Here is a 14818-nt window from a genome sequence, read left to right on the forward strand (position 1 = left end):
GCCAGAAACTGCCTCCTGTTAAGGTTACAGTGGGCTTCAACACTGCTCAGTGTATGTCTGAGACTGGCTTTTATAGAAAACTCAATGGGAAATGAAAGAGAAATGGTCATGGTTTATATTATCTATATATAATACAGATGTGTGTATGCATATATATATGCATATGTATCATCCTGCCTCAGGTACAGGCTTTCAACACTTGGAATAGTTTTGTGGACTACCTATATACAAGAACATTGCCAAAATTATCATCCATGAGTTTTTTCAGCGTTAATCATAAGGGCAATGCTTGGTGTGGAAATGAGCCAAAGGCCTGGCCTAAAGGTTGGTATAATCTGTACTGTGTTGATATCAACCCATTCTGTGACAAGTTACCACTTTCCACTTCAGTTTTCAATGATGCAACCCTCTCTCCCTTTCTAATTTGTTTGTGATCTTGTAGAAAGGCTTAGTTTAATAAAATACAACCCCTTTTTATGTTATTGCTTGATATTGGCTTTTGTATATATGAGGTTCTGTGTTTGTATTACATACTATCATATATAAATGCTATATAAATATTATAAAATATATAAATGTTACAGATAGGTAACATATAAGACATCAATGTGATGAAAAGTCTAAGCAAAATGAATCAAGATAGTACGGCTGGCAGAAAACAGCTTTTTGATACTTTAAAATGCAGACAATAAGAGTTTGGAAACAAATTTCCTTAGAATTTGAAATTCCTCAGGAATTTCACCTTTCAATTCTACTTCAGAATGGTTTTATAGTCACAGAATCCCAGAATCATCAGGATTGGAAGTGACCTCCAGAGATCATCCAGTCCAACCCCATTCATTCATGTAATGACAGAACTGCCTGTGGAAGAGGCTTCAGTTCAAACCAGTGCTGATTGTGGTAAGTAAGAAGCTCCACTGCCTTGAAACTGCTTTTGGACTGTCCCAAGGACTGTCACAAGGGTTTCTATGTCAGTTAAGCTTCAGATACCAGTTATGTGGACAGTTTTGCTTACATGATATAATCTGATTTTACCACTAGGGAAATCCTTATAGTGGTTTTTATAGTGTTTGATGCTAAAGATGCTACTTTGAATAAGAAAGTAACGCTAAACAATTCACCATATCCATCTTCACTAATCAGCAGAGCCTCAGTGAGTCCTGTTTATTAAACTCAGTTTTGTTCCTTATGTGTGTGCTCAAGGGTATAAAACTGTGGGCCAAAAATAGCACCAGCATTTGTTAAATCTCTAGAGAAAAACAGCTACCGGGGTACTTGACAACAGGGAGAACAGCTGGAGAGTCTAATATCCACCTCCTCCAACCTCATGCAAAGCAACAGTTCTGGCAGACTAAGGCTGATGCTCTGTGTGTCTTCCTGATTTTCTCCCTGTAACGTGATTTTCTCTGCAAGACACCAATATCTTGACTTTGGGGGGTTTGGGGTTAACATGTGTCACTAAGCTCTGTATTTCCTCTTATTGAATTGCCAGTTTAACAAGCAACTACCTCCACTCAACATCTCTGCAGCATCCTTCTTATCACCGCCAACATATCAAATCTGTCTTCCTATTTGCAGGCCAGAAGCAGGGAGAATAGAAGTGAGATGAAAATGTCCCTAAACTGAAACTGTGCTTTCAGGACCAGCCATCCAGTATGTCCATTTAAGCTGGCAGGAAGTGACAACAAACTATAATGGTCATTCTACATAGTGAAAGGCACTAACTGGGAGTTGTGCTATTTCAAACTGGTGGGTACAAGACATAGAAGAGGAGGACTTGCAGTACCAGTTCAGATATTGCAGGCAGAAAACCAATGCTGCCTGGGGAAGGCTCTGTAACTTCTAAGTATATAAGTAAAGGTTCAGGCTTCTGAGGAAGGTTTTGACATCAGTACAGTAGAAAACAAAACTGCACATGGATGATAACAGACCCTAATAGAAAACAGATGAAAATCCAAGATTAATGATGGAGGTTTCTTAAAAGTCATATTCATATTGTATATACTACATGGCTCTGGGTGTAAAACTTAAGTCTCTGACATCAATTCAAAGATACATTAAAAGCCATGATCACTGGATTAGCATCTATCACTCTGTAGCACAAAGAAGCCGTCTGTGTAACTGTAGGCAGGGATGTGCGCCTCAGCAGTGTCAAGAGATACAAAATCAGATGGCAAAAGCATGAACTAATGTTAATGGAAATTGGAGAAATTCTAAACCAGGATATTCAGGTAAACCTGAATCCTATTTCTGAGCATTTCTGCTTCCCTGTGCTGAGAGATGAAGATACTCCTTTCTCTTCTGGCATTGTACATATTCAGCAGAGCTGGGAAAACAGATTCTGATCTAACCTGCTGCTTGCAGATGCTGCTGATCTGGCATGAGGAAGAAAATGTAACCAGTGAGTATTTTATGGCAGGGATGAAAGTTAATTCAGATACACAGTCAATACAATAGGAATAATATTCTCATAGGGCACTAGGCTAGTTAAGTGCTATAAACTCTTTATCAGATTATCCTCTTTATTCTAGTGGTCAGCATCCCTGACTGGCATTTGCACATGGAACTCTCATTGAGACCAATGCAATTTTCCTGACTTGCAATAAGAATTCAGGGGATTATTTAAAAACCATAGTTTCACCTCTGTGGTGTTATCTGGGTACAATGGATGTGACCAAAAGCACAAACATGCCTATGTCACCTTCTCATAGCTGAGTCTTCCCATAATGTTTGGGACGTGTACATCCTGGAAACCAGGGGACTGTGGCATTTCTACCAGTGCAGTTTGTCAGCTGCAGCAAGATTAGTCTGGATAGACCATAACACATGGGTATAGGCGAGAAAGGAAACAATAGATTCATTCATAGCTAGAACTCGAGAAAAGGAGCCTGAATATGGTTATGACAGATTACCACCTACCAGTCTCTCTGAGAACATAAAAAGGCTGGGTGCTTTACGGTGACATAGTAAAAAGGGCTAAGGGCAAATGCAATGATGTGGGTGATGGATTCCTTTATAATATTAGAAACAGTAGCATTTAATGTAATGGTCTGAGCAAGAAATCCCGGACTAACTTAAGATGCACACCTGAGGACTGATATGCAACCCCCTAATCTGCAGAATCAAGATCTAGTAAAAACCCAGGCATACCTTCTAAACCTGGCCATTTCAGTGCAGAAGCAGGCACATAGCATCAGAGGCTGTATTTCCTACTTACTTAGGATTATTCATGTAAAGAGTAAGCAATGCTGAGTGGATATCGATCTCTTAGAGAGAAAGCTGTTCATACTGCATGTATTAGCTAAGCATCTCCTTCTGCTTTGGAACACTGGGAGCATTTGCATGAGAATAGAAAATCACTGTCTCTGAAGAGCCTGTGTTCCTCTGCTGCTTGTTCCAGGAATCAGTTTTAAAGGCTGAAACAGTATTTGTTCTTACTTATGTACCTCTGCATTAAGGACTCAGTCCTTGATACCATACAGAATAGCATATGTGAATGCAATGGTCCTGCTAAAAGCAATCAGTCTCCTTGTTCAGGTGACTTGGCTGGATGAGGACAAGAGTGCTTTAGAAGTTAGGAACTGCAGCTTTGATTCCCTTGGCTTTTATGAAGCTACTCCAGCTTAGCAGAGGTATAACAGAGATATCCGAGCATCAGTCTTGGGGTTTGAGTGCCTAATATTGGCTCACACAACTGTGACACTGATTGTGGCCATTGCTGGGAAAACAAGCAGTGTGAGCTACCGAGGTCCCTAGAAAAAAGGCATATTCTGATTCTTTCCCAGCCTGGTTCCTATCTAACCCAGAAACAGGTTTGTGAATCCCTCAGTAGAGACTCAGCCTGTCTGCTGGCTTGAAAGTAATTCTGATGCTGGACTGCAGAGTGGAATGGGAAATGTACCCACCTTCTCTTTGACACTTTAGGGCTGCTTCCCAGCTGGAGGAATGGGTGGGCATGAGGCTGCTGGGATGACTCAGCCCCATTCACTGGCATTGGCACTTCCAGGAAGTGTTAATGTGGTTCTGCTGACTCACGGAGGCAGATAAATCTCTTTTCCTGTTATGATATTTTATCTCTCACTGGAGAAGGGACACAGCAGACAACAGTTCTCAAACAGGGGCATGCATCGTATGCAGACCACTGTAAATGGTACCTGGATGCTCCCTGAGGATACAAGGGTCTCTGCTTCTGCACACCAGCAGCTACAAGCAGCTCTGGAAGCCCCCGTCTAGGGTGTTGGCACAGTCTGGAGGCAGGGAAGAGTTCAGTTCTTACTGATAATGTTACTGATGATGTTGATACTGCTGTGCTTTAGATGCTAACGATTTGTTTCATGCATGTGCATCGACTGTGCAAGTATCATTACTTGTCCCAGCCAGAAGTTCTAGGCAAGACCTGCGCATCTTTCCTATTGTAGTCTCTTCTTTGGCCTGGCTACAGCACCTGGAATCATCCCAGGTTCATTCATTTGGGCACATCACTGAGTTTTCCACAGTTCTCCTCTTTTTCCTCCTCTTCCACTATTGCAAACGCAAACTCCTTGTTCTCACTTCCAAAACCCTTCACAATTCAATACCATACCATACTCATATCAGTCCTGGTATCTGTTACCCTTCCACCCACCTCGCTTTGTCGCCTGTAGCCTCCATTTCTTCCTCTTGATTCTACATTTCCCTTTATGACTGTGAACAAAAACCTACACAGAAACCAGTGCAGCCCCTGTGCAGACTCCAACATCTGTCATGTATCACATAGCACCAAAGCACCAGCTAACAACAGCAAGGCAGAGGATGCTCAGGGCTGCAGGCTGGCTAAGGCGCTGCACATAGGAGCTATATCACACCCTCTCCTTTGAACTCTGATCCTCCTGTTTTCTGGAACAGTTCTTTAGGGTACAGACTGTCATTGACAATGTCTTGTTTGTGTGTCTTCAGTGTGGTACAGCAAAACAACTCTTAAATGACCCTGGAACCAGCTTGTCTCCCTCTCCTGTGGAACAGGATTGCTTCACAGCCCAAGCATCTTGCAGCTTCCTAGGGGGAAGAAGGATGTTGTATTTTATACCTGGGTTTTAAACCTACAGAGAGACTGAAGCCACATTGGAAGCTCATGGGAATGCCAGACCCACATCTGCTTAGTGCAGGCTAATACCAGAGTTCTCTTTCCTATACAGAGACAAATAACAGCAAAGGCAAGCCCTAGGGCTGTGTTCAGAACAAGCTGGGAAACACTCATCGGATGTGCACAACCAAATGCTTTCCAGGGAGCTGTTTTTCAATGTCTTGTTGTACTAAACATTTAGATCTTCCAATGACAAACTCACAAACCACTCATTAAAATGCTCTTTCTGGGTAAATATTTCACAAAGCAATTTAATATGTAATCACACTAAAGGTTTTAGCATCCTTAGTACCTCCACAGCATTGGCATTAAACAACTACTGCATTAGCTGACATCCCTTTTCCTTCCAGAACACCTGGGGCACGTCAGGGCTTGCTCAGAGCCCTGAGGATCATTCAGGTATTCAATACATCTGGTTTTCATGCACACACAAAGGTTGGCACCTCATCAAACCCACCCTGCAATGGTCTTTAGGAACCTGGTAGAAAGAGTCCTGCAATGTGTATACCCTGGTGGGAATGAAGGTGTTTGATGGCCCTTTAACCCCATCTGAGGTTTCTTACATATGACTTATTGTTGGGCTCTCAGTTCTGCTCCACACACCATGTAATCCATCTAATTTGGATTCATTATCTTCATCCACAAATCAGATCTAAATTTGCCAGTTTCAGCCAAGCTTCAACTTTTGATAGGTTTACTGGTGAAACAAAGCTAATGCAAAGCAGGTTATAGTTACAGTGTGGTAGTTACAAGACAAAATAAGCTGAAACATGCCTAAGCTTTAGAAGTTCAGCTGGAAGTCTCACATGAGTGAGTGTCTTATTCAACCTGCAAGTGGGAACCAAGCCAAGAACATGAATTCAGTCTTTCTAGAACACTGCTTCAGGACAAAACCCATTTTAAAGACCTCATTGTATATAGAGAAAACATGAAAATACTGCATTCATCACTCTTAGGCTAACTGGATCTCACCAATCTATATTATAGGGGGGTTAATGTTCTGTGATTACCTTAAGCCCGTCTGGTTTTGTTCTAAGATCACCTTCAGCTGTGGAGGCACAAACTTTGTTCTTTGTATTACTTCTCTTACACCCATTCCTACAGATTCTTTGTTTCCTTGTTTCCTTTTAATCTTTATCTAAAAGCCTCAACTTACAAAAAGCAACCTACAAAAAAAGCTCTGAAAGTCTATTAATACATTCCCTTTAGCATTCTCTGCATGTATTTCACACTTATCTTTAGATTTGAAGCAGTCTTTTTAGTCTGTTCCAGCATAACACACAGGCTGATGGAGTTCTGGATGTCAGCTCCCGAGTACTCCTCAAAGCTTGCGGAGCCCTCATCCTGAAGGCCTTTTATCTTCCTATCCCATCCCATCCCGTCCCGTCCTATCCCGTCCCATCCTCTGTCACCGCCCCGACGGGGAGGAAGGACGCGGCTTTGCAGGCTGCGGTTCCCAGCCCTGCCAAGGCCACCACTAACCCATGGCACTGAGGCCTCGTCTCCAGCTGTGTGAACACTTGCAGGGACGGTGCCTGCAGCCCTGCCCTGGGCAGCCTGTTCCAATGCCTGAGCACCCTCTGGGCAAGGAATTGTTCCTCAGCTCCATCTAAACCTGCCCTGGGGCAGCTTGAGGCCGTTTCCTCTTGTCCTGTGCCTTGTTCCTTGGGAGCAGAGACCGACCCCACCTCACTCCATCCTCTTGTCAGGCACCTGTAGAGAACAATGGTCTCCTAAATTCTAGCAACCATATGTGCAGCTGTATTAGATTCTGTAGTAATTGCCATGAATAACTCCTTCAGTACTTCTGTTGGATTCCTGATGGCAGTGGCTTTCTCTTGGTCCATGCTCTATCAGCTGTATGGTTTGCTGACTGTAGAAGCATCACTAGAGCCCATCTTGACATGCAGTGGCTAACCAGCCCTACTGCTTAAACCCTCTCCCCTTCCCTGCTGCCTTGCCTCATACCCTCAGCTACACAGGTACAGCTCTTTGCAGGTGATCTGGATAAGGGGTTAAAGACTGGGGTTAAGGCTGGGCTGAAAATGTCTTTGATAACTTAATGAAAAAGGGCATGTATACCAAAGGCATTTTAAAACAGCCGTCATATGTCCCAGATCTTTGACATGGGCTGTTTTATGGCTTCAGGGATGTCTGTTTGTATAACTGAGAGGGTGGTATGGAAGTAGTATCTGCTGCAGAGAGAAATGCATGTAAAATGACAAGCTTAGTGTCTTTGCTGAGACAAATGTGTTGACTTCTCTGGAGAGACTATGCCCTTGTTGTCAGCCTGCTTGCCAACTGGCTGTTCCCTTTGTCTGGGCTTCTGCTATTCATATAAAGGGTGATGCAAAACCCTGACTTGCTCTGTACAGCGCATGATCTCTGTTCTCTGTGGATAAATCTTTCTGACATGATGCAGCAGTAGCAAGCCACTTAGTCCAACCGGCTTCTATTATTCATTTCAGATGCATCAGTAGCCTTTAAGTGTTCCTTCATGAATAATTTCTGGCAAATAGAGAATACCAAAGCAGCCTATAAGAAAGATGGGGAGAGACTTTTTAAGGGTAGGATGAGGGGTGATGGTTTTAAACTAGAAGAGGGAGATTCAGGCTGGATGTGAGGAAGGAATTCTGTACAGTGAGGGTGTAAAACACTAGCACAGGTTGCCCAGAGAGGTGGTGGATGAACCATCCCTGGAGACATCCCAGGCCAGGCTGGATGTGGTTCTGGGCAACCTGACCTGGTTGAAGATGTTCCTGCTCATTGCAGGGGTTGGACTGGATGAGCTGTGAAGGTCCCTTCCAACCCAAACCATTCTATGAGTCTGTGGTTAAAAGGAGAGAGAAGGTTCTGATTATCGAGTTCCCAATCAAAGCAACACATCAGTTGGCAGTATGAGATATCCCATAGCTCCTTCCTCAACCAGCAACCCAGTGATTATTAATGACTCTTCAAAGAGCATATTCTACAGCCATCATACGATCAGCTCACTCCCTCACATTACTCTGAGCTTCTCCCCACACATCAGCTGTGAAACCATTACCCAAACAGGCCTTGTAGATTATATGAGAGAAACATTTTCCCTTGGCTGGGAGTAAATCTGTCTCTTAGAACAATCCCCAGCATGACTGGATCCTACTTCCTTCACAGAACTGAAACTGCTCTGTTCTGAGAGGACTCAAATACCAACTTCTTTCTCCTGACCCTGCTTCCCTTTTCAGCTGTTGACTGTCAAATCCTCCCTATTTACCTGGCACTTCCACAGAGGTCAGCAATGCATCACTCTACCTATTTGCTCCTAACATCTTTTCCCCTGTAATTGTCAGTAGGTGTCTTTCCATAGGAAAATATCCCTGTGATGCTAGAGCTGAGTATTCAATTCTTTACTGCTTTCCATCTTCTCTCCCTCATGCAACTCCCTTCGGAAATGACAATGTCAGAAGCACATCTTCTGTTAAGAAAGGTTCCAGTTACTCCCTTTCCTCAGTGCAGATTGACTTAAGTTTGCTGAATTGAGAAACATCACTTGAGGATTACAAGCTTTGGGCTTGAATGCAGTTGTATGTTTCCTTCTGGAATCTATACCTGCTTAGGGTCAGTTTCTATAAGCTGCAGTGAGACTTCAGGATCTAAACCAGCACCCTCATTAGAAGCCATTTTAATGGCACTTGGGCAGAAATACTTATTCCTGATTTCATCTGACTTGAAGTATTTCACAAGCTACACTTTAATAAAAAGGTTCAGTTCAAATGACATTAAAACAACTCTCACAGATCCTGATTGCCCCTTATCATTAGTCTTTATCCTCCCCGGAGCTCTGCAGTCTGTCTCATGAAACTCCTACTGTCTTGAAACCTCATTATTCCCTTCTCAAATGTTATCCTCGTAGCCCACTTCACACCTCCTCTACCACACTGAAAAATGCTGCTGTGACCTACGGTGCATATTAAAGTTCCAGTTATAGCTATAGAATCAAACCTACAAACCTAAGCCCTGATCTGCCTGGCACTTGTAGGTCACCTTTAGCTGGCCCCTGCTTTCTTTATGCTTCAGCTTCCCCAGCCATGAAACTGCTTTGTTCTTTGAGATTTATGGCTGGAAAGCACAGAACAGAGCTATGTATTCATACTGCTTCTAAAGAGTTTCAAGTGTGCTGCAACCTCTTTGAACGACTGAATCCATGTGGAGATTAATTATATCTGATAGACCTGTAAATGAAATCTCTCCAAAGGGCCCTGCTGGACAGTGGTGTTCAACCAATAATCCCACATACTTTCCACTTCTTCTACCCACTTACTCAATGATTCCTTGATGAAGAGGAATAGATATGAGGCACCAATGCCTCTCCAACCTGAAATACATTGCCCTTCTTTAGTCCTTTGCTAGGGCAGTCTCAATAATGCTAAATGCATTGAACCTTCCTGTGTCCAGTTATTTTTCCTAGCTCCACTGTCTCCAAACCCCCCTGATTACATTCAACCAAGTGCTGGGAGTTGAGACCAGAAGAACTGAAGCTCTGCCTGGGAACATTTGCCACCCACATACTGCAACAGTGTTCAGGAGCTAAATCTTATTTATGAGGCTTAGTTTCATCACCAGGTTCTTTGTGCCAGAAGCCCCATGCAATGTTATCTGTGCCCATGAGTGCTGCACAGTTTTGGCTTGATTTGCTACAGACTGGTCCTCTCTTAATGTGGGTTGGGGTGTGCAGACACAATACAACAGGAAAACTTACAGCCACACCAATGCATGAGTCTGTGGATGTGACAAAGGACATTAGGAGGTGCGTGTAGAGACACATTCAAAGGACAGTAAAAAGTATTAAGGAACTCTTAAATAAGAGATATTGAAACAGCACTAAAAGATGCAAAAACTGTATTGTAACATCTAAGCATTGTTAGATGGGAACATGTCAACTTGCTTTGAACACTTCATTAGGCATGTTTCTCTGTGCCCAACTAAAACACTAGCCAAACTATAGGCATCTGGTAGACTAACTTGGGACCAAACACAAGTCCATTTTGGTGCTCAGATCTCTTAAATAGAAGGCAAACAGCTGTGACTTTTATTGTGGCATGGGTTTTGGAAGAAAACCGACTCTCTAGCTTCATTTTGTTGAATTATAGCAAGTCTAAAACTTATTCTCTACCCTCATTTACCTGAAAGACTTCAGAGTGGTACTACAGGAACTTATTCTCCAGGTGAGAACTTGTCCATGTGTTGCTTGATGTGGGACCATGTATGATGTGGGACCAATGCCAGCCTCAGAGGAGCACCTTATGGAGTTCTTTACATTGATTGTCCCACATGTACTTGGGAAAGGGTAGCTTTTGCATTCACATCTTCCTTTGCAGCTCATTTTAGACAAATACAGATGCAAAAGGCAAAGAGAGTCTCAGTTATGGATGCTTGTCAGGAGAATGTAACTCTACCCCACCCTCTGCCCAAGGTAAAGGCTAAGGAACGTTTACCATTTGTCTCATACACTTCTGTCCCTCCCCGAGGCTCCACGTGTTGCAACACCGAAAGCCTCAACCTGTGTCTATAGCACAAGCTGGAGTACGTAGCTTGATTGTAAACCGCCATGCTTATAAAGCAGCCTTCAAGCAGCCAAGTCTCACAGGGCTCCTTGTAATAAGCTTCCACGTTCCCATCTTTGCTACGGGGACTGGTTGCGGGATGCCTTGTGCCTCAGCCCAGGAGCAGATCCCGGCGCTGAGCCGGGACTTGCAGGAAGAGCCTCTCCACTGCACCCTCTCTGCCAGCTTCAACTCCTTCCTCCGCCTCTCCCCCGTCGTTTTCCCTTCCTATCAATTCAAGTACATGCGGTCGGTTCCTGGATGCTCTCCCACAGCCGGGCCGGCCCCTCCCGGGTCGGGGTAGGCGGAGAAGGGGGAGCCGCTGCCGTCACCGAGGCTCCCGTCTCTCCGCCGCGGCAGCCCCAGCCCCGCTCCCACCCCTTCGCCTGCCCACACCCTCCTTCCCTTTCTCTCGCTCTCTCGGCGAGAGCATTGGTGCCTCCCTTCGCAGATGGCAGCCGGCAGCGCGATGCAGCCTTCCTCTCCTCCTTCCTCCTCTGCCTCCTCTCCGGCTCGAAGTTAATGCCATGCTGCCGCTGCTCCTGCCGGCGCTGCTGGCCGCCTGCCTGCCGCCCTGCCAGGGCTGGAGCCCCTCGCCGACTGCCAGCGGGCAGGAGGAGCCGGAGCAAGAGCTCTTCTTGCCCGCTGTCAACTCCTCCTCCAGCTCCTTGGCCAGCCTGGAGATGGACCTCGACGGGGCAACAAGCAAGGAGGAAGGCAGCACCTCCAGCTCGGGCACAGCGGCTACCCCTAGCCAAGAGCCGTTCCCTTCCTCTCCCACCTCCTCTGGGCAGCAACAGCAACACCAGCATCAGCGTCCCCATCCGCAGCCCTCCGAGGACCCGCACTGCAATATCAGCGTGCAGCGGCAGATGCTGAGCTCGCTGCTGGTGCGCTGGAGCCGCCCGCTGGGCATCCAGTGCGACCTCCTGCTCTTCTCCACCAACAGCCACGGACGGGCCTTCTTCTCCGCCGCCTTCCACCGCGTTGGACCCCCGCTGCTCATCGAGCACCTCGGGTTAGCGGCCGGAGGAGCCCCCCAGGACTTGCGGCTCTGCGTCGGATGCAGCTGGGTGCGGGGACGGCGAGGAGGGCGCTTGCGGGGCTCAGCACCCCAAACCCCCGCAGCATCCTCTTCCTCATCCTCTTCCTCCTCCTCTTCCTCCTCCTCCTCCTCCTCCTCCTCTCTGACCTACCCGCCGGCTGCAGAGCCCGGCCAGTACTGGCTGCAAGGGGAGCCACTGAATTTCTGCTGCCTGGATTTCAGCCTGGAGGAGCTAAAGGGGGAGCCGGGCTGGCGGATGAACCGCAAGCCCATCGAGTCTACCTTGGTGGCTTGTTTCATGACTCTGGTCATCATCGTGTGGAGCGTGGCCGCCCTCATCTGGCCCGTGCCCATCATCGCCGGCTTCTTGCCCAACGGCATGGAGCAGCGCCGCAGCACCTCGGCCGGTACCACCACTGCCACATCCAAGTAGCCTCTCCTCACCTCCCCTCCTCTTCATCGTGTCCCGAAGGGCCGGACTGTGTCGTGTTTTTCTTGTTTCCTTGAGGGGAGCAGAACCTGCTCCTTTGTGCTCGTTTTGTATCTTTAATACCAGTTTTAAACGAACCTTTTGGTAAAAAAACAGAAGAAAAAGAGATAAAAAGCTGCCAAAAATCAACGCAGGAAATAAAAGACCTTCCCACCCAACCACCTTTGTTGTAGTCGGGGTAGCTTTTTGTATATGGATGCAGTTTGAATGGGGTTTTTCCTTCATTTACAGAAAAGGAAGTCACTTTAGGGCAGGACGGAGAACTGGAGCGGTATATGTATCGTTATTGCTGAAGCTGAACTTTAATGAACCTTCTACACTGTATTTCCCAGTTGAGATAGTGTGTATTATTGTAGCTCTGCGTCATTTGGCTTTTAATACAGAGGTTTTCTTTCTGGAGTCACCGTGGCCTTTTGTTGGTCTGTTTCTGCCAGGGTGGGATGGAGGGCTTGGCTAAAAATGGGCTACAAGACTCCTATGAGGTGATGTTACCAGGGTTGATGGTGGAAAAAGGGAATCCCAACCACTGTCTGAATGGTGTTTACCTTATCCATACAGTAGATTTAGGTCTATACACATGTATCCAGTTTGTGTGGGGTGGAATGGGGAGCGCGTTTGTGCAGACACCTTCCAAGGTGATTTACATCACAGAGCTCCACAGACTACAGCTTTCTCATTGATGGGTTGGCTTCAGTGTGGGGGCAAATCAATGATTTCCACAGAGTTTGTCCCTCAAAAATACAGGAGATAACATTGGGGCTGTTCAGCCTGGAGAAGAGAAGCTGCATGGAGACCTCAGAGCAGCTTCTAGTGTCTGAAGGGGGCTACAAGGATGCTGGAGAGGGGCTCTTCATCAGGGACTGTAGTGATAGGACAAGGGGTGATGGGTTCAAAGTGAAACAGGGGAAGTTCAGGTTAGATCTAAGGCAGAAGCTGTTCCCTGTGAGGGTGCTGAGGCGCTGGCACAGGGTGCCCAGAGAAGCTGTGGCTGCCCCATCCCTGGCAGTGCTCAAGGCCAGGTTGGACACAGGGGCTTGGAGCAACCTGGTCTGGTGTGAGGTGTCCCTGCCCATGGCAGGGGTTGGAACTGGATGATGTTAAGGTCCTTCCAATGCAAACCAGTCTGGGACTCTACTTGGATGCAGTGTATCTGTTGGAGGTATGGTAACATCATACCTCTCCTTCATCTACCAGTCCATGGGGTTGCTCACAGAAAGCCTGTAGGGTAGAGAGAAGGCAGGAGGTGTTGATGGAGAACTGTGCAAATGTGCAAGGAAGAAAGATGCACAAGGTTTCTTCTCTCTTGTTCGAGCAGACAGCTACACAGCCTGAAATACCATTTGTTGGGTACTTCAGACTGTTTAGCCTGACAACAAATTGTTCTATCTGCCTTAGTTATTGTTAGTCCAGCTGAAGTTTCAAACCAAAACGTGAGCTAAATGAGAAAGATTTGCAATAGGAATGCTCATTCCTTTGTCTACATCAATGTATTTGATTTGTTAGGAACACACAAACTCACATGAGGCTAATTTGATGTATTTGTAATGTTTTCTTCCCTATGGAATGGTGGAAATGACGGGATGAAGTGTCCACGAGGATTAAATTCTTAGGATTCCTATTGTTTTAATTGAGAACAGCATAAAATAAATGCATGCTTTATGTGTATGCTATCTGGGAACAAAAGAATGCAGAGAGAAAAAGATGGACAAACAGCAGAAATAAATCAAGATGATAAAGTGATCCATGGTACTGGGCTACCTACCTCTGCACCCGCTGTTTTCCTATTCATCTTAATGGGCACACCACTTGGGTGAACACTGCAGTAGTGTTGCTCTCAGAAAGCAGAGGATCCAGTCACCGTGAGAAGTGTCCATCTGACCTGTTGATCCAAAGGGCACCTTCCCTCGTACACTTAGTTTACAGAGCCCTGTTTTTCTTGCCTTGGTGTGAAGAACAGAGCATCATTTCCACCTCGTGCAAGTCCTTCTATGCACAGACATGCTAAGAGAGTTGCTCTACATGTGGCATAAACCTCAGAGGAGCTGCCATGCTAGGGAGGAATTTCATCTTAAATGAAGATGTACTTAGGGGCAGAGCTTCTCTTTTTGGATGAGATACATTTAGGCAGAGGGTTAACTATTGTTGTTGGAGGGTTAGCTGCCTTTTCAGTGCATTGTGAGCAGGGAGCCTGTGCTTAAACTCAAGGTTGGAATCTCTGCTTTGCTTCTAGCTTCACTAGAGATGTGCTGTCGATACTCTGAATTGCATCAACATAAGAATCATAGAATAGTTTGGATTGGAAGGAGCTTTGGCAGGTCATCTAGTCAAGAGGTGGTGTTGCTGTCTGAAACAGGCAGCTTCAGTTATTAAAGGGTTATTATTTGCAGCTCTTGCAGATACCTCCCAGCTGGCACACCAAAACTGGCACACCATTGTTTGTGTCTTCTAACGATATCAGCTTGAATACAAACCTTGTGAACATGCAGTGCCACACACAGAATAGTTTGCTACTTCACTTAAACAGCATGATAGAAGGGACAGATAGAGAGGTTTGCTCATAAATACACTTTGTTTATAGT

General features: G+C 45.6%; 1 protein-coding gene across 1 annotated transcript; it reads left to right on the plus strand.

The window, feature by feature from the left end:
• The first annotated feature begins 11114 nt into the window (after nt 1-11114).
• On the plus strand, nt 11115-12639 carry TMEM158 (transmembrane protein 158). The gene has a single exon (XM_005144811.4). It carries the CDS (start codon nt 11232-11234, stop codon nt 12180-12182), a length of 951 nt encoding a protein of 316 aa, XP_005144868.2. The 5' UTR covers nt 11115-11231; the 3' UTR covers nt 12183-12639.
• Nucleotides 12640-14818: the final 2179 nt, after the last annotated feature.

This window comes from Melopsittacus undulatus, chromosome 1, assembly GCF_012275295.1.
Source record: "Melopsittacus undulatus isolate bMelUnd1 chromosome 1, bMelUnd1.mat.Z, whole genome shotgun sequence".
NCBI lineage: Eukaryota > Metazoa > Chordata > Aves > Psittaciformes > Psittaculidae > Melopsittacus > Melopsittacus undulatus.